Below are 23,531 nucleotides of genomic sequence, written 5' to 3'. Positions count from 1 at the left end.
TCTAAAAATTACACATGCAGCAGTCTGTTTACTTTTTGAATTGTTCTGTTTAAAAGAAGACATTTCAAGCTTTCTATATTTTTTTTTACCTCAGAATAGTTTATATCTCACAATTCTGATTTTATAACACGAAATTTCGACGAATATCATGCAATTCTTACTTTATATCTCCCAATTGCGACTTTATTACTCAGAATTGCGACTTTATTTCTCACAATTCTGACTTCATATCTCGCAATTCTGAAAAAAAAAGGGGCGTCGCCACTTTTGAATAAGAAACAATATCAAGACTATAAAACTCTGCACATTACATTTTTGACTTTATTGATTCTGCTTTTATTCGTAATGCAATGGACCGGTCAACGGGACATAAATGAATCCTTAAAGGATGGCACTTTATGGGACATTTGCACAAAAAGAATAAATAACTTACCGTAGCCTATTTTATAAGTCGCTCCGGAGTCGCATATCAGTCAAAAAATGCGCCACGAGGAAGAAAAAACATATATTGCCTAAGTCGCACTGGACTAAGTCGCATTTTTTTAGAAATTTATTTCACACACACACAAAATAAATAAATATTTACAGACAGTTCTCCGTTACGGACGTGAGCGCTCTAAAGCGGCACTGAAATAATGTTTTAAAACTTTCACAGAGACCTCAAACTGAAAGCACAAAGCCTGTCTTTAAATTTAATTTCGTTTTGTATTAATTGTATCTTAATTTTAATCGATGTTTCATCAACCAATTGTCTGGATTTAATAAATAAGAAGTAAATATACTAGGCAATTAGAAAATAGATAATCAGGACATGGAGGCGCTGGCGAACCTGGAGCTCGTCTCATAAATGAACCGAAACTCAGCGTGGGCCTATAAGGTAGCCTATTGCCTCACAGACCTGAGACATATAGATAGCTTGAAATGTCTAATGAAATATTTTACATATTTGCCTGTTCCTTACAAAACACTGACAGTGGGGTTTTTGACTGGGTTTTTTTTTTCTTTTCTTTTTTTGAGCAGCTGCGGACAAATTCTTTCGACACGCATACAATAGACTATTACGTAACACTCTGCGCTTATGTTTTAAAAACATAATTTAACATATAAATAACAGTTTTTAAATAGCCCACTTAAAGTGTTTATTACAAATAAATGACTAAATGCTAAAAATGTAGACATTTTAATGAACAAACATATGCGTTGCATTTACAATTCTGTGAAAACAGCACCCCCACTTCCCGCGGCCCTGAATACCGTATTTTCCGCACTATAAGGCGCACCGGGTTATAAGGCGCACCTTCAATGAATGGCCTATTTTAGAACTGTTTTCATATATAGGGCGCACCGGATTATAAGGCGCATAGAATAGAAGATACTGCAGTCAAACGTTTGACTGGGTTTGCGTTATGTAGTGGTCACCAACCTTTTCAAGCCTAAGATCACATCCAAAGTCCAAATGTAAACCAAGATCTACCACTTGCAAAAAAATATGAAACAACAAGTGGCTGAGCTGTAAAACCTTGTTTATATTTGACGCGTCCGCATGAGCACGAAGGTAATAAAAAACTAATATCCGTCTGCTCGGGCAGATTCGGCTCAAAGTCGTGCATCTTCGGATGCGGAGGCGCTCGCGCGGCAAAATGACGTCATTGTGACAGCGCGCGCGCCTCCGCATCCGAAGATGCACGACTTTGAGCCGAATCTGCCCGAGCAGACGGATATTAGTACATCTCATCACACCGGCACCCAGTTTGCGCGACTAAATCAGTTGTATGGTCTGGTGTTCAGTCTAAAACAAAACAGTTGCGTCAAGATGCCTCGTCTGTTTGGGGAGGTGCGCGCGCAGTCAGCGGAGGCTCGCGCTCCGGTGCCAGGCGAAAGTAAACAAAAGGTTTAAGTCAGCGGTTGTTTTACAGACATTAATATAAGGTGCCAGATCCATATATAAGGCGCTCCGGATTATAAGGCGCACTGTCGTTTTTTGAAAAAATTAAAGGCTTTTAAGTGCGCCTTATAGTGCGGAAAATGCGGTAAAATGAATGTTATGTTCTGTGGAGAGTATCCGGTGGGTAGCCTAGTATTACTTTTGGTTTGCGCAGTGTAATTCACAGAATTACAAAAAAAATATTTTGCCACCTAAAAGTTAAAGATTTTTTGTGTCACGTCCACGGCATGTGTAGCCTATTTCCCTCATATTAAATATTAAACGCATGTGTAGACTGATATTTTTCTAATGTCTGGACTAGGGCCGCAACGACGCGTCGACGTCATCGATTTACGTCGACTATGAAAATACGTCGACACGCATGAAATGCGTCGACGCGTAATTATTTACGTTTAAATATCGAGTAATGGCGGCTTCTGCTCCCTCTCATGGTGAAAATGACAGACCACGATCATCCAAAGTATGGGAATACTTTACCACTACGGCCGAACAGAAAGGTGCTTTCACTATGCAAACTATGCCCCATTCGGTGACAATAAAATGGACTTTAATTTATAACTTAAACTTAAATCTGTTAACGAAGCTTTCATTTGCCAGTTTTTAAAAGTTGTGTATGCACATGTAGACTAGAGACCTGCACTCCCGCGGGTCACAACGCAACAGAGTGCGGCGCGGGAGCCGGGAACATAGATCTGATGGCCGGGCGCGGGCGGTAATGCACTCGTGTGTGTGCTGGTTGCGGGAGAATAAAACGATTCGCGGAACTCCCGCGAAATAGAATTATCTATAAATTGAACATCTAAATTGTCATTCATCTGTTTGACAAAAGCAACAAGAACAACTAAAACAAAATAGAAACGATTTACAGGCCAGAGTCTCTATCTATTTATAACATGTTTGCAGCGTTGAACAATGTAGCCAATCACAGACATATGTGTTGATTTCTTGAACGCCAATCAGATGCATTTATGCTAGAATCCCCTCACCGCTCAAAATGGACTTTTTGTTCAGTGCTGAATTCTGCATACTGGCAAATCATCTGATTATAGCAAACAAAGTGTAGATATTATGAAAGATTCATTGTGCAGCCAGTTTCATTGATAATAACAGAGTTAATCTGTGAGATCGCGATGAACTGAGATGTCAGCTTTTTAGGAATTATTAAGGGAGAAATCCGTCCTGCGCAGGTCTCTAATGTAGACTTTAAAAACAAACGACTAACGTTATATTAACATTAACAGTAGCCTATAGGCTGCAATCTAGTGTATGTGAACCTTTTTGCAGATAAACACAAGTGCATTTTCGGACAAGTTAATTGAGTAAATCATACTCCCACTACGGTAATTAATAACAGATTATAGTAAACACATTTCCTAAATGGGCCTGTGTATCTTAAATTTTTTTAAATAGTACCATTAGTTAAAAATAAAGTTTAAAATGCTTCCTGTTCGCATATTTCATAATAAAATGACAATTACCCTTTCTGAAAGAATTTTTTTTTTGTCATCATTCATAGATTTCATGTTAACATAATATACAGATGCACTACCCTCTTCAAAATACAGCTGATATATTGTTGTACTTATTATTTATTGGAAAGTTTGCCAATGGATAAATCAGCTAATCCCAAAAATAATCATTAGATTAATCGGAAAAATAATCGTTAGATTAGTCGACTAATCGAAGAAATAATCGATAGATTAATCGACAACAAAAATAATCGTTAGATGCAGCCCTAGTGTGCAGAGAGCGCAGAAAGCGAGAGAAAATCCTCTCCCTCTACAAGAAGCAGCAGGAGGAGAGGATTGCTCAGGCAAAGGAGAGGAAGAGAAGAGCGAGCATCATCCATCACACATCAGATAACAATGTAATACTCTAATAAGCATAAAGATATGTGTGTCATACTAATAGCACTTCTCATGTGAAGTGCACAGGAGACTGGACTCGCAATTGATGTTAATAGAGCTTTGTGTTAGCATGCTGCAAAGCTCACAACAATAAAATAAAATAGACAATTCAACTATTTATAAGTATATACACTTCCGGTCAAAAGCTTGGAATAATTACGATATTAAGTCTCTTATGCTCACCAAAGCTGCATTTATTTGATGAGAAATAAAGTAATGTTGCGAAATATGTTATTACAATTTAAAATAACTGTTTTCTATTTAAGTATATAATTTATGCCTGTGATGCAAAGCTATATTTTCAGCATCATATACAGTCTTCAATGTCACATGATTCTTCAGAAATCATTCTAATATGGATTTGGTGCTCAAGTAACCTTTCTTATTATTATCAATGTTGAAAAATAGCTCCCCGACGAGCTGAGCAGCGAGGCCAACGCAGTAGAAGTGGAAGCCATCTCTCCTTTTGAGGAAGCTTTCCAGCAAATCAGAGAGGCCACTGGAGTCACAGACCCACGGGTGAGGACACACAACACAACATTCAACTGTTTTCAGTGTGTTAGGGGAGTAACAGTTTAGGACACAAGGACCAGATGTTTGAAAGAAGACCCCGGAGTCAGAATTATAATAAATTAAAGAAAAGTTTTACTGAAGATAGTTTGCAGTTTCATCAGCAGAAGTTCAGCTTCAAGACTCACACAGTAGTTCGTAGGCCGCCCCACTTACAGTTACAAAGATCACAGCAGTTATATCCTACACCACACACACACACACAGCAGTTATACCCTTCACCAAGGTCTAAGCTACGTCCTTTATTCAGGTTGCAGTTTCTGATTGGCTAAGAAATAGATAAACATAGTAATTTTCCACACATATACATATAGACGGAAGCATATCTCTATCGATTATGCCGCTGACACTCAGACCCTGAAGTTAGACACGTCGTGACCTTCCAGGTCACAGATCTGCATTGCTGGGCGCCAGCATGTCCAGAACAATAACTCAGTCAATCTCCAATAATGCCAGTGGTTCCTTAACCTGTAACCAAGAAGACTAACACACACACACACACACACACACCGACACACAGCTTCTCTAAGGTTGGATTTGGCCAGGCTCTAACTATAAACAGGAGAGTCCTCTCAAAACATCAAGATAATGCATTCTTTCTCTCAAGGAGAGCTACACTTTAGTCTAACTGGAAAGTAAGGCTTTAACCTGATAACCCTCACCAGTGCGTCGGCGCACTGAAACGTTTTTTTATTTATTTAGTTCAAAGTTACTATCAGATTAAATGTTATACTTTGACAAACTATACATCATTAAAAAGATATAAGACTCAAGTTTCAGTATTTGACCACTATTGTATTCTGAGAAACTTATAGTGACAGTTATGTCTTAATTTGTGTCAGGAGTTATGAAATGAAAAAATGCGTTGATCCCTTTAATATGATTTATGAGCGTCAGCTGGTCCATTCATAAAAAAAAACTCCGTGCTGTTGTCATGACAGTGCTTCACAAAACAACGTCCCTCAGGGCTTTTAGCTCAAAAATGTGCAGACTTGGAGAAATATTGATATATTCTCATAGATTCACATCATATTTCTATAGACAGGAATAATATTTATTGAATTTATACCCAAATGCGTCGATGTACTCATTATGAGCGCTTCTTACTGAGATGTGCTGTGTTTTCAATTCATACCAATAGCCTGAGGGCGCTATATGCACAATAATACTCCATATATGGAACATGAAGAAGAGACATAATCATGTGACCTTCAAGGACGTCACTGATAGCAGCTACACACACAAAGCTAACACAGAGATCGCTGTAATATGCAGATACAGACGTTTTGAAGACAATAAACATGATTGCAATGATATTTGATTTGCCTGTGTTCTTCAAGCAATGCCAGGTATTTTTATAATAATAGATTATATTTATAATGTAATGCTAATCGATATAGACTTTATCATTGTACATAATTCTATAAATATATTTTCTGTCTGATTTTTTTTTTTATCTGAAGCCAAATTAGATCACAGAAGATTATTTAAAATACTCGAATTGCGTTATAAAGTACGTTTGAAGCACAAACATGGTTTTAATCTCATAAATGGTCGTGTATTGATGGTGTGCTAAGCTAACATGCTAGCTAGGCCCAAAATAAAGTAATTTGACATGATCTTGAAAAACATTTAACTAAATACAGAGTTTTAGACTTATCATTTTCAGATTTTAAATATAACATGGTCACACATATGGCTTTAGCTGCAGTGCATTTCTAGATTGCTCCAGGGCCCACTTCAATTTTATTTTCATGAATATGTTTCATAAAAATAAATTTCTAATAACTTTACAAAACTTTGAAGCTATTTAAAAAATTTTTTTTCATTATGACAATAATTAATTCTACATTTACAATACACTACCAGGTGTCAGCTTTCAAATGAGATCATACTTGTGCTTTTAGTGCAAAGGGTTCATGAACTGTATGTGTTTCAGTTTGGGTATGTCATTTCTGGGGATTTTTCAAAAGTGGCGTTGCAGCTTAACAGGTTAACAAAGAAATGGTCCCTTAAACTATTGGCTTCAATGACCCTATGTTTTAACACGTTGAAGACCTTTCTCAAACACAAAACAAATCCATATTTCATTTCTGGAAGCCGGGCTAAATGAGCAAGCACTGTTACTGCATTCAGATATCAAACACAGACATTAAAGAATACATGAAAAGAACATTTCAGTAATCACACTGGTAACTTCTATAACAAAGTAAAATCCCCAGAGAAGTCATTTAACTCATTTGATATTTAGAAGGAAAAATATTGATTAATACCTTGATTATAATCACTCATTACATATACATTGAAGTATGAAGTATTAAAGCTCACCCTTCTGTTGTACAGAGTGGTGGTGGATTTGTTAATGTCTCAAAGGCCAGATCACGTTTACGTGTGATTGTGTGTGTGACTGAGAGACTGGCCTACTGGTACATGGGAACTATGAATGCTGTTGATCCATATGGAACAATAACAGAACTATTACGTTTAGCAGACAGAGCTGACACACACCTAACACACCTGCATGTCTTTTCTGTCAACAGATGAGGACAACAGGAGCAATGATGAGGATGTCATCACCCGTGTCAAGCTGAAGCAGCAGCCGGAGTCAATCATTGACCAAGCAACCATTGACCAAAGAAGATCAACCTTGATCCATTAGCACCTGCACTAAGCCATTCGGCTGATATCGCTAAATAAGCTTTAACTTTAATAATGTTTGACCAAGGAAAAAAAAGGCTTCTTCTTCAAAAAGTTGACATTTTGGTTTTTTTGGTGCACAGAAAGTATTCTTCATAAAATTAAAGGGATGGTTCAGAGTAAATTCAACCCAGGGTCCTTTGCACCATGACCTCAAGCATTCCAGGGGTGTTTGGCTTGAGGTCATGGTGCAAAGGACCCTGGGTTGAATTTACTCTGAACCATCCCTTTAATTTTATGAAGAATACTTTCTGTGCACCAAAAAAAACAAAATGGACAGTAATGATTAGTCAAGTTGCTGTTATTGTATTTTGGCTTGTAGAAGATTTGTAACTAGTGAAACATTGACTGTTTTGTTTACTTTAGGAATATATGTCATATTTTACTTTTTTGGAAGTTGTAAAATAACGCTTACTAATATTACTAATATGTTGTTTATTTCATGACCCTTTGCAGTTCCTTGCCAAGATAGCAGAAGATCTACCCAAGTTTAACACGCGCATTCTGTTCCGTGAGGACCAGAAACAGGACTCTTTTGATGGTGAGACACTAGCTCATATCACCATGGAATCTCATTTCTGCCACATAAGAAAAAAATCATGCTTTGGTGAAATACCAAGTCATAATTATGAGATAAAAAGTCTAAATGTTTTATCACAATTATGATTTTTTTTCTATAACTTTTTGTTTTCATTTACTCTTTTTATGTTATAATTTACTTTTTATATTTTAATTAAAACTTTTTGTAATTGTGACTTTTCCTGACAATTTAAATTTGTATGCCATAATTGACTTTTTATCTCATAATTTCAACGCTTTGTAATACTTATGACTTTTCTTGATCATTTAAATTTGTTATGCCATAACTGACTTCTTATCTCATAATTATTGCTTAATGGCGGAAATGGGCTTCCATACATGTGTCCTATATCTGAATTAAGCTTTTTGGGGCGTGAAGTCACACATATCAGGGTATTTATATAGTAAAAAAAAAAACTCCTCAATAAAAAATCCTACTTGATATATTTACAAATAATTTTTAGCTTGAAAAATATATTTTATCATTCATCGAGGTATAAATAAAATATGCTATTAGTTTTTACTTGATGGTTACACCACATGACATTTGTTAAATTTAAACTTCTTGTTGAACATAAAAGCCATATGAAATCAACACGGATACAAATATTACATACAGTATATCTAAGAACTTGGCATACTGTATGTGTTTAAAACTTTTTTTCCCATTATACTTCTTTATCTTGGGCACTCTGATTTTCATTTTGCACCAGTGATCACTGATTTGTGAACTTGGAAAGCTCTTGACCAGGAACGGCCATGTGTTTTTTGATGTACACAGTTCAAAAGCTCCCTCTTATCAAGATGTTCACCTGTGCTGTTCTGATTTAGTTCCATTCCTTAATCTGTACACTGTGTGGAAGTTAAAGCTCACCCTTCTGTTGTACAGAGTGGTGGTGGATTTGTTAATGTCTCAAAGGCCAGATCACGTTTACGTGTGATTGTGTGTGTGACTGAGAGACTGGCCTACTGGTACATGGGAACTATGAATGCTGTTGATCCATATGGAACAATAACAGAACTATTACGTTTAGCAGACAGAGCTGACACACACCTAACACACCTGCATGTCTTTTCTGTCAACAGATGAGGACAACAGGAGCAATGATGAGGATGTCATCACCCGTGTCAAGCTAAAGCAGCAGCCGGAGTCAATCATTGACCAAGCAACCATTGACCAAAGAAGATCAACCTTGATCCATTAGCACCTGCACTAAGCCATTCGGCTGATATCGCTAAATAAGCTTTAACTTTAATAATGTTTGACCAAGGAAAAAAAAGGCTTCTTCTTCAAAAAGTTGACATTTTGGTTTTTTTGGTGCACAGAAAGTATTCTTCATAAAATTAAAGGGATGGTTCAGAGTAAATTCAACCCAGGGTCCTTTGCACCATGACCTCAAGCATTCCAGGGGTGTTTGGCTTGAGGTCATGGTGCAAAGGACCCTGGGTTGAATTTACTCTGAACCATCCCTTTAATTTTATGAAGAATACTTTCTGTGCACCAAAAAAAACAAAATGTCAACTTTATTCAGTAATTTCTTCCCTTCTGTATCAGTCTCCAACGCACATTCACGAGAGCACCACGACGCATGCGCGGCCTCGCGTGCATCTTCCTCTGCTTGTAGGTTATATGTCAGAACGCCAGCTGCTGCGTCATCACCACACACACACACGTGTCGTGGTGCTCTCGTGAACGCGCATCGGAGACTGATACATAGTATAGGTGTTTTAGAATGTTTTTTTAGAAACTGCATAAGAAAAATTCATTAAGTGTCCAGGGATGTTTTCTCTGTAGTTAGTGATTAAGGAAATGTTTTTACATTCAAATGATGCATGCATGAAATGTCTGAGCATTCCTCTTGGTCTCTGGCAGATGAAGGGTCCGACACCACAGCTGACTCCAGACTCAGAAGAACAAACACTGCAGCTGATGTCTGAGGCTGAGCAGAAACTGATGCTGCTGAAGGAGGAACTACAGGGCAAAGATCTGGCAACCATCCTGAAGGAGATAGAGGAAGAGGAGGTGAGGAACAATGATTAGTCAAGTTGCTGTTATTGTATTTTGGGTTGTTGAAGATTTGTAACTATTGAAACATTGACTGTTTTGTTTACTTTAGGAATATATGTCATATTTAACTTTTTTGGAAGTTCTAAAATAACGCTGACTAATATTACTAATATGTTGTTTATTTCATGCCCCTTTGCAGTTCCCTCGTCCCGGTTACTAACGTAACCTAGCTTACCTGGCTAGCTTACGCTATGAGAAAACTCCATTTCTCGAGAATATTGAAGCCAAATCTTTAAAATGCAGTGCAGCTGCACAGCATACACAGATAAACAGCGAGTACGGTCATTGGCTGTGCTGCGGCAACTGCACGAATCTATGGCGAGGCAGCTCAGACTCACGAACCAATTCCAGGTTATAAAACCTCATAAATGTGGACGGCGAGGCCCAGCCTGCCACCGCACATATCTTCAATGGGTATTCCACTTGACCAAGCCCAAGACGAGGCCATGCCTCTCGTGGAATGAGCTCTGACCCCTTGGTGCGGCCGCCAAAGCATACGAAAAACTGTTCCGACTGTCAGAATGCTCCCGATAAACTCTGAGAGCCCTGACGGGACAGAGTAAATTCGTGTCTCTTTCATCCTCTGGTGAGCGAAGAGCTGCGAGTGAAATAACCTGTGCTCTGAACGGAGTCGAGAGCATTTTAGGAATATAACCATACCTTGGCTTGAGGACGGCTCTGGAGTCGTTAGGCCCAAACTCAAGGCAGGACGCGCTCACTGATAGCACATGTAAATCGCCCACTCTCTTGACTGAAGCGAGCGCCAGAAAAAGAGCGGTTTTGAACGAGAGGTGCTTCAGGTCCGCACACCGAAGCGGCTCAAACGGTGCACCCTTCAATGCTTCCAGGACCGTGGAGAGGTCCCAGATAGGCACAGAGGGGGGTCGCGGAGAGTTTAGCCTCCTTGCCCCTTTAAGGAAGCGCACAATGTTCCTTCCTAGTGATTGTCCGGCCACAAGAGCATGAGATGATGTTATGGCCGCCACATTTACTTTGAGCGTGGAGGGGGTGCGACCCGCGTTCAAGAGCTCTTGCAAAAAAAACCAGTACACTTGGTACTTTGCATGAGTCGGGGTCCAAGCTCCGTGCTGCGCACCAGCCAGAGAACACCACCCATTTCTGAGCATAGAAGTGCCTAGTTGAGGGCGCTCCTGCTTCAGTGATGGTTTTTAGCACCCTATGCGGGAGACACCCAGGTACCCGTTGAGGGGCCATACATGAAGGGCCCACAAGTCGGGACGGGGATGCCAGATTTTCCCGTTCGCCTGCGTGAGGAGATCTCTTCTCAGCGGAATTAGCCATGGGGCTGTTTCCAGCAGTTGTGTCAACTCGGAGAACCATAACTGGGTCTGGAAGACCCAGCACTGCACACTTGCTTTCCCTGATCTGTTCGATGACTTGTGGTAGCATCGTGACCGGAGGAAATGCATATAGCGGGCGGCTCGGCCAGTCGTGGGCAAGCGCGTCCTTGCTCTTTGAGAAAAATCCTCTTCTTAATATCATCATTCATCTTTGTCATCAGGATACGTACCAAAAACTTTTAAGCTGGCTATGATTAAACCGCTTGTTAAAAAAACGCAACTCAACTTGATCGTACAGAATTAGTCAATTACAGGCCGATCTCGAATCTACCTTTTCTTTCAAAGATACTAGAAAAGGCGGTATCCTCACAACTATGTTCCTTTTTAGAAAGAAATGATATCTGCGAGGATTTTCAGTCAGGATTTAGACCGTACCATAGTACTGAGACTGCTCTCATAAGAGTTACAAATGATTTGCTCTTATCATCCAATCGTGGTTGTATCTCTCTATTAGTGTTACTCGATCTTAGTGCTGCATTTGATACTATTGACCACAACATTCTTTTAAATAGACTCGAAAATTATGTTGGCATTAATGGAATTGCATGAGCACGGTTTAAATCATACTTATCCGACCGTTATCCGTTTGTAGCAGTAAATGAAGAGATGTCTCATCGATCACAAGTTCACTATGGCGTACCACAAGGCTCAGTACTAGGACCGTTGCTTTTCACTCTGTACATGCTACCCTTGGGAGATATCATTAGGAAGCATGGAATTAGTTTTCACTGTTATGCTGATGATACTCAGCTCTATATTTCTTCACGCCCTGATGAAACTTACTAATTCACAAAATTAACGGAATGCATAGGTGATATAAAAAATTGGATGACTAGTAATTTCCTACTACTTAAATCTGAAAAAACAGATTCTATTTATTAGACAAAAAATGTCCTCACGTACTAATCTAGAATACTGTCTAACACTTGATGGCTGCTCTGTTAAGTCTTCGTCGTCGGTTAGGAACCTGGGTGTGCTCTTTGATACCAATCTTTCATTTGAAAGTCACGTGTCTAGTATCTGTAAAACCGCATGCGGAACAATTAGTCCATGCGTTCATGACATCAAGGCTAGATTGTTGTAATGCTATTATGGGTGGTTGCCCTGCACGCTTAATATTCAAATTACAGCTGGTCCAAAACGCAGCAGCTAGAGTTCTTACCAGAACCAGAAAGTATGACCATATTAGCCCGGTTCTGTCAACACTGCACTGGCTCCCTATTAAACATTGTATACATTTTAAAATATTGCTGATTACTTACAAAGCACTAAATGGTTTAGCTCCGCAGTACTTGAGCGAGCTCTTAACGCATTATAGTCCTTCACGTCTATTGCAATCTCAAAATTCCGGCCAGTTGATAATACCTTTTAACACCAAAACTTTGGAACAGTCTTCCTAACATTGTCCGGGAAGCAGACACACTCTGTCAGTTTAGAGCTAGACTAAAAACACATCTCTTTGACCTAGCATACACATAACACATTATAGACTTTTATAATTCAATGTTAGGCTGCATAGATTAGGTCAGCCGGAACCGGGAACACTTCCCATAAATCCTGATGTACTCGTTACATCATAAGAAGAATGGCGTCTACGCTAATATTAGTCTCTCTGTTTAGTACGATGGTTAGAAACTTTGTTAGAAGCTTAACTTTTTGTCATCTCTCTTCATTGTTAATTTTAAAACAACAGGGAAGACTTGGCCTGTGTAAAATCTACATCATTTCCTAGTAAAATTATCACTCAAGGTATTGTTGCACAGTCACGCTCTCCTGACTTCATCCGGTTCAACAACTTTGCCATGATTATTATATTATTATAATATAGAATTGGCTGTCTGCAGTTTTACATGTATCCCCTCATGCCCATGGTGTTTGATTGGTAGGCAGACAGGCTCTTTAAGCCCATACATTTATACTGTGCAATTTTTCTATAGATGACCAGGGGAACGCTGCCTGTGTAACTTCGGGTTCACCTCATCTCCCTGACTCAGTTACTCAAGGTATTATTTAAATGTGGTGCCGTGTCCATCACTAGACACACTTGCTAATGTGCAATCAACACTTACATTATGTTTGGTTAGACATAGAAAGCATAGAAAGAAGCTGGATGTATCTTGTTTTTAACAAGCATGTTAATGAAAACAATCTAACTTGATTTTTAGCAGATCTAAAGGCAATTTATTATCACACACATTTTGTCTACACAAGTTCCAGCTTGTTTGGCGATTTTGAACAGCAACATCTCTTCCTGCAAGTAATTTTTTTATCTTCTAATCTTTGTTTTAATTGTTCAGGTGTCTGTGTTTCATCAAGGCGGTGTGTGAAGAGACGACAACGCAGTACTGAAGTGTCAACCAGTCTCTCCGTTTACTGAAGTGAGGTGGACCCCGGCCGTATCCAGATCAGATGGTGGATCTGCACCTGGACCCAACCATGACGCATCCCTGAAGTGCCAGCCTCATCAGCCCTGTGAAGGCCTCATCGACACGACCAATCTGACCTCTGACCTGTAACGCTGCCTGGATCATAATCATACACTGTTCGCTCGTTGGCTAGAGGAGAACTGGCCCCCGACTGAGCCTGGGTTCTCCCAAGGTTTTTTTCTCCATTCTGTCACTGATGGAGTTTTGGTTCCTTGCCACTGTTGCCTTTGCTTTTGGCTTGCTTAGTTGGGGACATTTAATATTCAACAATATTATTGATCTGCCTTAATAAGTATAATAAATAATAAATATCGTTTTCTGGTGGACGATGATGCAATTTTCTTCTAGAAACAAACTTTGTTGTATTATTTTCATGTTATCAATGTGAAGCTGCTTTGATACAATCTGTATTGTAAAAAGCGCTATATAAATAAAGGTGATTTGACTTGACTTGACCATGGTCTGAGGAGGAGATGTCAGGATTCACTTTTATTTTCCTTCATTCATTTTTACAATGCTGTCCTTTGTTAAGGAACGGATTCTTGAGGTGACCAAATCAAATAAAGTTCAGTGATTCAACTAATGTTGTTTTGTGTATTAATAATGACAAACCTAGATTATTAAATGCAGATGAATCAAGTTTAGTAGTCAAACATAATGAAATCAACTAATGAGCTAAATATACTTGGTGAGACCTCAGCAACTTGCGATCCTATCCACAATCTCCACCAAACAACAAAAGAGCAAGCATTATTATAATAATGTGATTAGGTTGTCTGAGAGAATTGAGGTTGCTTGTATTGAGACTATAACCCTACGCTCCACAAATAGGACTGGTTGAAGGGGAGTGTGTAAGTGCATTTTCTTTTAAAACTTTGACAATGTCAATCAAGACATTAAAGCATGGAGGCCTTCAAGTTACTTATTAGGCTATTTAGGCTTCGTTCTCCTTTATATGTTGCTGCTTTTTATGTTCTTGTTGCATTCTATAAACCCTTACTATTAAAATTGCTAGTAAAGCTGATGAACTCTGATAGAAAGTGAAACTTTTTAAATAGGTTTTAACATATACCCTCATCACTTTGTGTAATTTGTGACAATATCCCAAAGTAGATAAACTTGTTTTTGAAGAGTGGGTTGGTAAGGAGCAAGTGTAGTTAGTAATATTTGGAGAAATGAGATTCCTTTATGCATGTTGTTGATGTTAAAAGTCCAGGTCATTTCTAAAGGTAGATTTTATGCACTATAACCTATTAATCGGACTGGTGATAACGTGAAAAAATACGTGAAAACGTTCTGATTTGACATCTTTATGCATGGGAAAAAGAGGCAAGAAGAAAGTTAAACAAGTTTGGCTTGACACCATGTCTTCCGACGCATCTGGCTCAACTGATCAATTTGAGAATTCAGCATCAGCCTCGAGTAGTGCTGGATTTAAACTTAAGAAAGATACCGAATCACAGTGGTTTGACACATGTCCAAATTTCGACAATGAGGTTGTTGTCACATCCCTCCCCAGATAGCAACATTGTTTCGGCCCAGATCCGGCCCACATATGGCACTTGTGGAATGCAGATCTGGCCCACATGCAGCGTGGAATGACGGCCCTTGGGTGGCCCACTCCTGTTTGCCAGATCTGGGCCACAAGCAGGCCATAGCAATGCCACATGTCAGCCAAGAGCAAAGAAATAAACCAGAACTGGACCTTATCTGAGCCACAAAGTCTGTGTGTATTAAATGTGGAGTCATTTAACAGTGATTGGTGTTTCCATCAGGCGCGTAGCCAGTAATGGGCCAGGGCGGCACTGGCCCGCCCACATTACTCACTGGCCCGCCCAGGCAAGTTTGATCAAAATACATTTTTAGTTTCTTTTTATTATTCAAATGTATTTAAGAAAATATATTAATATAAACCTGATTTATTGTTGACTGGTGTGTGTGTTTAATTTGTTTTCCGAATAAAATGGAACTGTTGAAGCAAGTTGTATAAACTCTCTCTCCGGAAAGTAATTGGTTGCTATGGTTGCTATAGACTCTCTGGGCGGCGGGCTCTGGGCTAATTTTGGTAACTTAGCTGCTTTTTAGCCAAAAAGTTATTTGAAAAAAGAACTCTGTGACTCTTTGGACTATGATGAGACCATTTCTGTTTTCAGCACTAAACCCAGGCACTTACGTCTTGTTTTGTAGAATGAAAACAACAAAGGTAGGCCTGTTGTTTAACTAATTTCCTTAATTTTTGCCCGTGAAGTGATTTAACCCATTCAGACCCTGCGTCCATTACAATGGACATCACATGTCAACCCCCCTTTTTTTTTTACTTCTGGAGCATTTCACCTAGTTTAAAGCCTGCAGTCCATTAGATTGGACGCTTGTCATCCAATCAAATGGCAGTAAAGCTCTGCATGTAGTAATTATTTAAAAAAAACACTACTTTGAAGAGAAGCATGTCAGCACTTCACTCCAAACACAGAAGCAAGCAACATTTTCTATGGTTTTATTTAAATTTTTTGATATGTTTGTCAGTATTTCATAGTTTGTATGTAAAATAGAAAGATTGAACTTATTAATTAAAGTTAAAAATCGATTGTAGAATTTCAAATTTTAAATCAGGATTTTTTCAAATGTGTCTGTCCATTAGAATGGACAGTGGGTTCAAAAGCCTGTTACTGAAATCACATTCCAGTAATTGAAGTCCAGTAATGCTGATTGAAATTTCTTATATAAAAAATCTATATCACAGTACCAATACATTTTTTTTACTTTTTCATATGCAGAATATATAGTTCTTGAAGTGCTTGAACATATAGCTGATGGAAGTATCTCAGATGTTGACTTTATGTGGAGTGATGATGAGGAAGATGGAGATGTAAGAAAAATATCCGTATTTAAAACTTTATAAAGTAAAATGACTAGCTTCCGGCGAAACTGTACAAAACATACAGATTTGACATAAATCTAAAGCGTAACTTGAAAATGAATCATTTTTCTTACACAAACGCATCGCTTCGCTTCAGAAGGCCTTTATTTACCTCCAAGAGCCGCATGGAGCACTTTTATCATGGATGGATGCACTTTTATGGACTTTCAACAGAAACAACCATTCACTGCCATTATAAAGCTTGGAAGCCAGGACATTTTTTAATATAACTCCGATTGTATTCGTCTGAAAGAAGAACAATGTCATACACCTAGGATGGCTTGAGGGTGAGTAAATCATGGGCCAATTTAAATTTTTGGGTGAACTATCCCTTTATAGGTATAGTACACCCAAAAATTATATTTGTCATCACTTACTCATCCTTATGTTGTTCCAAATCTGTATGAGTTTCTTTATTCGGCTGAACACAAAAGAAGATATTTTGAAGAATGTCGGTAACTAGACAGTTGACAGTATAGCCATTGATTTCCATATTTTTTCCCATTATAGCCTATATTTCCTAATAACTACATATTATATTATGATATAATATTATCATTATTAGTAATTATTTTGAAAATTATAATAATATTTATCAGTAATGTATCAATATAGATATTACAGTACAACACCGTATAATTAATTACAGCAAAAGCAGATCAAATGACGAAATACAGTACAAATCCAGTAAAGTACTATTTGGTAGTTTACAGTACTGATCTTGTGTACTGTAAAGTGAATTACAGTAGTTACTGGAAATCGAAATACATGCATCATGCATGGCAACCGTGCTGCCATAATGTACTGTAGAAATACAAGAAATCGTTAACAGAGAAATTGTTTCAAAGATGCACACAGTAAATTACTCTAAAGTGAATGCGTTGATTGATTCCTAGGTTTATTTTGTTATAAATAAACAAATGTGCGATCTATAAAGCAAAAACCTTACAATTAAAGTTGAAATGTTGTAATGTTCAAGTTTTTGATCTAAAAAAAGAAAGATGCGCAAAGAAAATGACTCTAACATGACCATATTGATTGATTCTAAGATATTTAGTTTGTTACAAACAATGTGCAATCTATAAAACAAAAACCTCAAAATTAAAGTTGAAATGGTATACTGTTGGAAAGTTTTTGACCTTGAGAAAAAGCTTTAAGTATATACTAACAATTTTTATGTTTATTATTTAATTTTATGTTGGTACATTTTTGTGAAGTACACCTGTTTTGACCTGACGTCCATTGAAATGGACAAAAAAATTTACAATTAAAGCCAAACATTTTTAATTTTTTTTTTATTTGTTCTCATTTATAGAAGCCTCATGAGCTGGGAAAATGTACTTTTATATTTTTCAGAAACTTAAAACATAATTCAGGTCTGAAGTGATTTAAGGCGAGACACGGCAGGCAAAAACATAGGGTTTTTTTTTCACTGGTCAATTTTGAGATTTTTGGCCATTTGTCTTCAATGCCTTCTTTCAGACTTGTGCTGAAAAAAAGTCCAAAATACACATTTTGGTCTTTATTTTACTACATTTTGTCTATTTGCGTCTGTAGATTTCTCCTAAATTCAACAAAAGTTGGCGTTCGCGTTCTAAATCAATATGTTGCTCCGCCATCGCTTCTGCACCCTTATTGCTGGTGGTTTTTCCAGCCTAATTACTGAGCTCTGTTGGTTGAACATGATGATTAGACAGTGTTTTGTTATTGCCTTTGCCGAATATTGCAAAATAAAGGTGTAACTGTTTTTGCAGTTTGTCTATTCTTTTTTTCTAATCTCTAAGGTTTAATTATTTAAGTCATTTTTTTTTTCTAGGAAAAACTATAGGCCCACTCACTTTTTCACTGGCCCGCCCAAAATACAATTTCTGCCTACGCCACTGGATATATGGTTCAAAGCTCACAAACATATTGGTGATACACCTTCTATTTCTCAGTTCTCTCCTATCTGGAGTAATGCACAGTTCACTCCGGGCAGGGCAGACGGCGGTTTAGTTTATAATATAATAAATATTCATAAAAATGCCTGGCGTCAATAAGCAAGCTATTCAGCGAAATGTTTCCGAGCTCCAGCGAAAAATTCTACTTCTGGGTAACTTAAGTTTTTTATTACAGATTTCGCCAATTAAGCTGAAACAGTTAACGTTAACTTAAAACCTGCTTAAATAGTCAGTAATATTGCGGCAGTAGTGGAATAATGAGTATTTCAATTGTTTTCTTATTATTGCTCTTATTAATAATGTATTCTCAAGGATGGCAATGTTGTGTTGTAATGTCAGCCTGGAGTTATTATATAGCAAAGTTGCTTCTATAGCTGTTTAATACATTTATATTACCTTTAAATTGAATAAAGAGCTCAGTAAAATTGTCTACAGAAAGTTAATATTGCATTAATTAAACCCAACTTCGCATGAATGTTTCTCTCTGTCCACTAGAGAGAGAAAGAAGCGCGAATTTCGAAAGCTCTCAGTCTGTCATCGAGAAGAACAGAGAAACCATCTGGCAGCTGAAACATGCGAATGAAAACATGCGCAAGAAACTGGCTGAGGTCAGACATTATGAACACACACACATATGTAATGTTAAAACATATCCATATCATTTAAGTCACGTTATAGCTGTATTTGATGCATATCTTGGTCTTGGTTGTTCCAGGGAGAGGAACAAGTAACCAAGGATGTTTTTCAAGACCGTGGGATGGAGAATGAATCATTTAGGAACATGCCCGTTAAGGTGAGGTTAAATGAACCTTTATATCAGTTATTTAAAAACCTTTTTCCACTTCTTTCACTTGTACTATCCAGTGGTTACAGAATCACCTGCATATCAGTTGTGGTTGACAGTCATTTTTGTTGTGCAGTCGGCTCTGACGGTGCTGGAGAAGGAGGTTTGTGATAAAGCGAAGAAGCTGAATGCTTTGAAACAAACCACTGACACACAGAGGCAGCGTTTGGAGGAGTTGAAGCGCCAGTACGAGAGCATGAAGCCTCTGCCTGACAACCAGGAACTAGACGAGGAAAAGGTAGAAATTGTCTCTTTTTTTTATTTTGAATGAACACTGGTGAATCTTACAATTTAAGAATTGTCCAGGTTTCCTCCCAAAATCGAAAGGAAAAAAAGCAGTAAGAATATTGAGCCTTTTTTTCCAGTCAAATCATTTTTGTCCCAATTTCTCCTTACTGTAATTACTGTAAACCATGCCCACAGTTTTATTATCACCATTATTATTATATAATCTAAACAATTCACGAGAATACGATTTTTTTGCACATCATAATGAGAATTAGAGTAAAGAAGGGAACTCTGCCATAAGTTTCCCTAAGTGGTCATTCTTCCATTGTAAATGCTCTTCTTCCTTCTCTCAAGTCTTTCGTCTTCCCCTCTGTCTTGATTAGTGGGAAGCAGAGTGTTTAGCCACCCTGTATCGATGAGCACAATTAAATATGTTAGTTCAAGCAAGAAAATGAATGAACTTGTGTGCTTGTTTTATAGAAATTGCGCATTCTGGAAAACAGATTGGAGGAAGCGCAGCTGAAACGTCATGAAGCAAAGAACGTAATGCGAGGATACCTCAAAGAGAAGGACAAACTACAGGTATCTGAGAAAGAACAGATGAACTGGTTCATGTACAGACTGACACAGCACACACACATAAACCCACACAGATGTGTATTATAAAGCATGATACCCCATATATTTAATGTTGAAAATTTAAGCAATCCAATGTATCCAATGACACTCATCCATACCATTCAAAATATATTCTTATAATAATCATAAATGTTTCTTGAGCACCAAATCAGCATATTAGAATGATTTCTGAAGGATCATGTGACACTGGGAATGAAGAATGGCTGCTGAAAATTCAGCTTTGATCACAGGAAAAAATTACATTATAAAATAGATTAAAATAGAAAACAGTTATTTTAAATTGTACAGGTGTGCATAAGAGACTTCTTTCATTAAAGGGTTAGTTCAGCTAAAATTGAAAATTCTGTCATTAATTACTCTTCATCTTCGGAACACAAATTAAGATCTTTTTTATGAAATCTGAGAGCTTTCTGTCCCTCCATTGACAGCTACGCAACTACCACTTTCAAGCCCCAGAAAGGTAGTATAGACATCATTAAAGTAATCTTTTAAAAATATTTAAAATAAATATTCTTAATATTCTAATATATAATAATATTAAATATTGCGAAAAAAACAAACATAATTTACCACCTTATTTACAAAATATTAATCTCCAGCATGCGTTCATGCAACAACAACACACATGCGCCACGGTGCTTTTTCGGTGATTACTTATTCCCTTTCTGGGGCTTGAAAGTGGTAGTTGCATAGGCTGTCAATAGAGGGACAGAAAAATATCTTCATTTGTGTTCCGAAGATGAACGAAAGTCTTATGGGTTTGGAACCACATGAGGGTGAGTAAATAATGACAGAATTTTCAGTTTTGGGTGAATAATCCCTTTAAGATTAAAACTCTTAGCGACCCCAATCTTTTGAACAGCATCATGGTAAATAAACATTTATGATTATCCTCTTATTTGTTTCTTCAGGGAGACAGTTTTACATTTCAGCCACGGCTGGACAGGATGGAGGCAGAGATCCACCGGCAGACACAAGTGCTCAAAGAACTGCAGGTCACGAACGGTGACGCTCACTTCTCAAAGGATGCAGCCATGGTAAAGACAAAGCATTTAATAAATGATAAAAAAAAAATGGGTAACACTTTATTTTACAGTGTCCTTGTTACATATGTTACATGTACTTACAATAGTATTAACAGTTAATTATGCATAATTACATGCAACTAACCCTCAATCAAACCCTAATCCTAACCCTATAGTAAGTACTTGCACTTAATTAATATTACTCAGTACTTAAATATATAATTACACTGTAACAATGACACCGTAAAATAAAGTGTAACCAAAAAATGTAATGAGATAATAAAGCAAGCATACGTGTAAGTGTGCCATGGTAAAGGTTGTGCAAGTAATGCTTCTCGTAAAGAGTAGGGGTGTAACTCCGGTGTCCTGCCCAAATTCCCTCCATTGGCCTTTATCAATCATGGCCTACGAATAAGAATCCTCATGCTTTCAATTGGCTTTATCACTCTCTCTCCTCTCCACCTATAGCTGGTGTGTGGTGAGCGCACTGGCGCCATTGTTCTGACAGTGGATGCTGCACACTGGTGGTGGTTGAGGGGAGAGCGCTCTATAAATGCCTCATTTCATTAAGATGTGTGTGTGTGTGTGTGTGTGTGTCCAGGCTGAGCTGCAGCTTCAGGACGAGAAGGTGTGCAGTCTGCACTCAATGAAAATTGGTAAATCCCCTGGTATTGACAGGCTTTCAGTAGAATTCTATCTTCACTTTTGGGAGTTTATTAAATTGCCTTTATTTCATATGTATAAGGAATGCATCAGTCAGGGAGAGATGACCTCTACAATGAAACAGGGAGTTATATCCCTTATACCCAAGTCAAGCAAGGACCCTTTATTAATTGACAATTGGCGGCCTTTTACTCTTTTAACATTAGATTATAAAATGTTAGCCTCTGTTTAGGGTTAGTGTTGTATTGCTCGTTCAATGACACTGAGTTCCACAAACTAACAGATTTGTTGGATAGTATTTCTTGTGTAAAATCGTGGCTTGCTAGTAACTGTCTCCAATTAAATTCAGAAAAGACTGAAACCCTAATTGTTGCCCCAGATAACAAAATCCCATCAATTCTCCAACACCTTGGTTCTCTGAGCTCAACTGTCCAGTCGAGTCTCAGAAATCTTGGCGTTTGGTTTGACCAGTCAATGTCTTTGGACTACCATTCTAGACTTCTGGTCAGAAATTGTTTTTATCATCTAAGAAATATTGCTAAATTGAGGTCAATTTTATCGGACTCTGATCTTGAGATGGTTATCCATGCTTTTATTTCGTCACGTTTAGATTATTGTAACTCTCTTTTTACTTATTTCAACAAATCTGCTTTAAATCGTCTTCAAATGGTTCAAAATGCTGTGGCAAGGCTTTTAACAGGATCTAGCAGAAGGACACACATCACACCCATTTTATCCTCCCTACACTGGCTACCCATCAAATTTCGAATTGATTTTAAAATATTAGTCTTAACCTTTAGAGCTTTAAATGGCCAGTCCCCACAATACATTGCTGATTTGTTGCTCCCCTACTCCCCAGGCCGTGCCCTTCGATCCTCAGGCCAGAGTCTTTTATTCGTCCCAAAGACTCGCTATAAAACCCGGGGTGACCGGTCTTTTCAGGTTGTAGCCCCCAGACTGTGGAATGCCTTGCCTCTGTCCCTCCGTGTGGCCGACTCTGTCGATTCTTTTAAAAAGCAACTTAAGACACTGTTATTTCAACAAGCTTTTAGTTGACTGGGCTTTATTGCCTTTTTATTTATATTGTATAATTGTAAGTTTTATTAGTATGATTGCACTTTGTAAAGCACTTTGTGATTGTATCTGTGAAAAGCGCTCTATAAATAAACCTTACTTACTTACTTACTTACTTATGCTAAAAGATTACGTACTGGTCTAAATAACATTATTTCAGAATCTCAGTCGGGCTTCATGAAAGGCCGTCACATATCTAATAATAAAAGGTTAGTATTAGATGTGCTAGATTACTCTAATTTAATTCACTCAGATGGTCTCATACTTTTTCTTGATTTTCAAAAAGCTTTTGATTCCTTAGAACACACATTTCTTTTTCGCACTCTAGAGTTATTTGGATTCGGTAAATCATTTATTGATACTGTAACCATGTTTTATAGAGATATTAACAGCTCAGTGATCGTTAACTTTGATACATCCAAAAGGTTTGACATCCATCGTGGAGTCAGACAGGGCTGTTTTTATTTCTTTTAGCCACTGAACTACTTTGTGTAAGGATTAACCAAAATGAAAGTTTGACAGGAATCTCTATATTTGATCGAGAGTTTAAAATTGCACAGTTAGCTGACGACACCACACTATTCTTGGAGGATAAAAAACAGTTACCTAATGCTCTGGAATTGGTGGAACAATTTTCTTGTGCTTCGG

At 37.8% G+C, this 23,531-nt stretch overlaps 2 protein-coding genes and 1 long non-coding RNA gene across 3 annotated transcripts in view; all 3 read left to right on the top strand.

Annotated features, from left to right (window-relative positions):
* The window catches only part of LOC309473899 (uncharacterized protein), a 46,450-nt gene that overhangs the window by 14,234 nt on the left and 8,685 nt on the right, over positions 1 to 23,531 (top strand). The window lies entirely within an intron of this gene.
* On the top strand, positions 5,082 to 14,132 carry LOC309473985. Its single transcript, XR_014197145.1, has 5 exons — positions 5,082 to 5,771; positions 6,963 to 7,660; positions 8,785 to 9,721; positions 13,065 to 13,130; positions 13,425 to 14,132. It is a non-coding gene; the product is annotated as an uncharacterized lncRNA (long non-coding RNA).
* LOC309514003 (outer dynein arm-docking complex subunit 3-like) lies at positions 18,493 to 22,758 on the top strand (the record flags this gene model as incomplete). The annotated part of the gene is made up of 8 exons (XM_082190121.1): positions 18,493 to 18,562; positions 18,906 to 19,018; positions 19,126 to 19,203; positions 19,331 to 19,492; positions 19,963 to 20,064; positions 21,033 to 21,158; positions 21,748 to 21,774; positions 22,669 to 22,758. 8 exons carry the CDS (start codon positions 18,493 to 18,495, stop codon positions 22,756 to 22,758), a joined length of 768 nt encoding a protein of 255 aa, XP_082046247.1.

The sequence above is a fragment of the Leuciscus leuciscus genome (assembly GCF_965113295.1).
Source record: "Leuciscus leuciscus genome assembly, chromosome: 14".
Lineage (NCBI taxonomy): Eukaryota > Metazoa > Chordata > Actinopteri > Cypriniformes > Leuciscidae > Leuciscus > Leuciscus leuciscus.
Note: the sequence above shows the minus strand (reverse complement) of the source record. Positions and strands in the feature narration are given on the sequence as shown.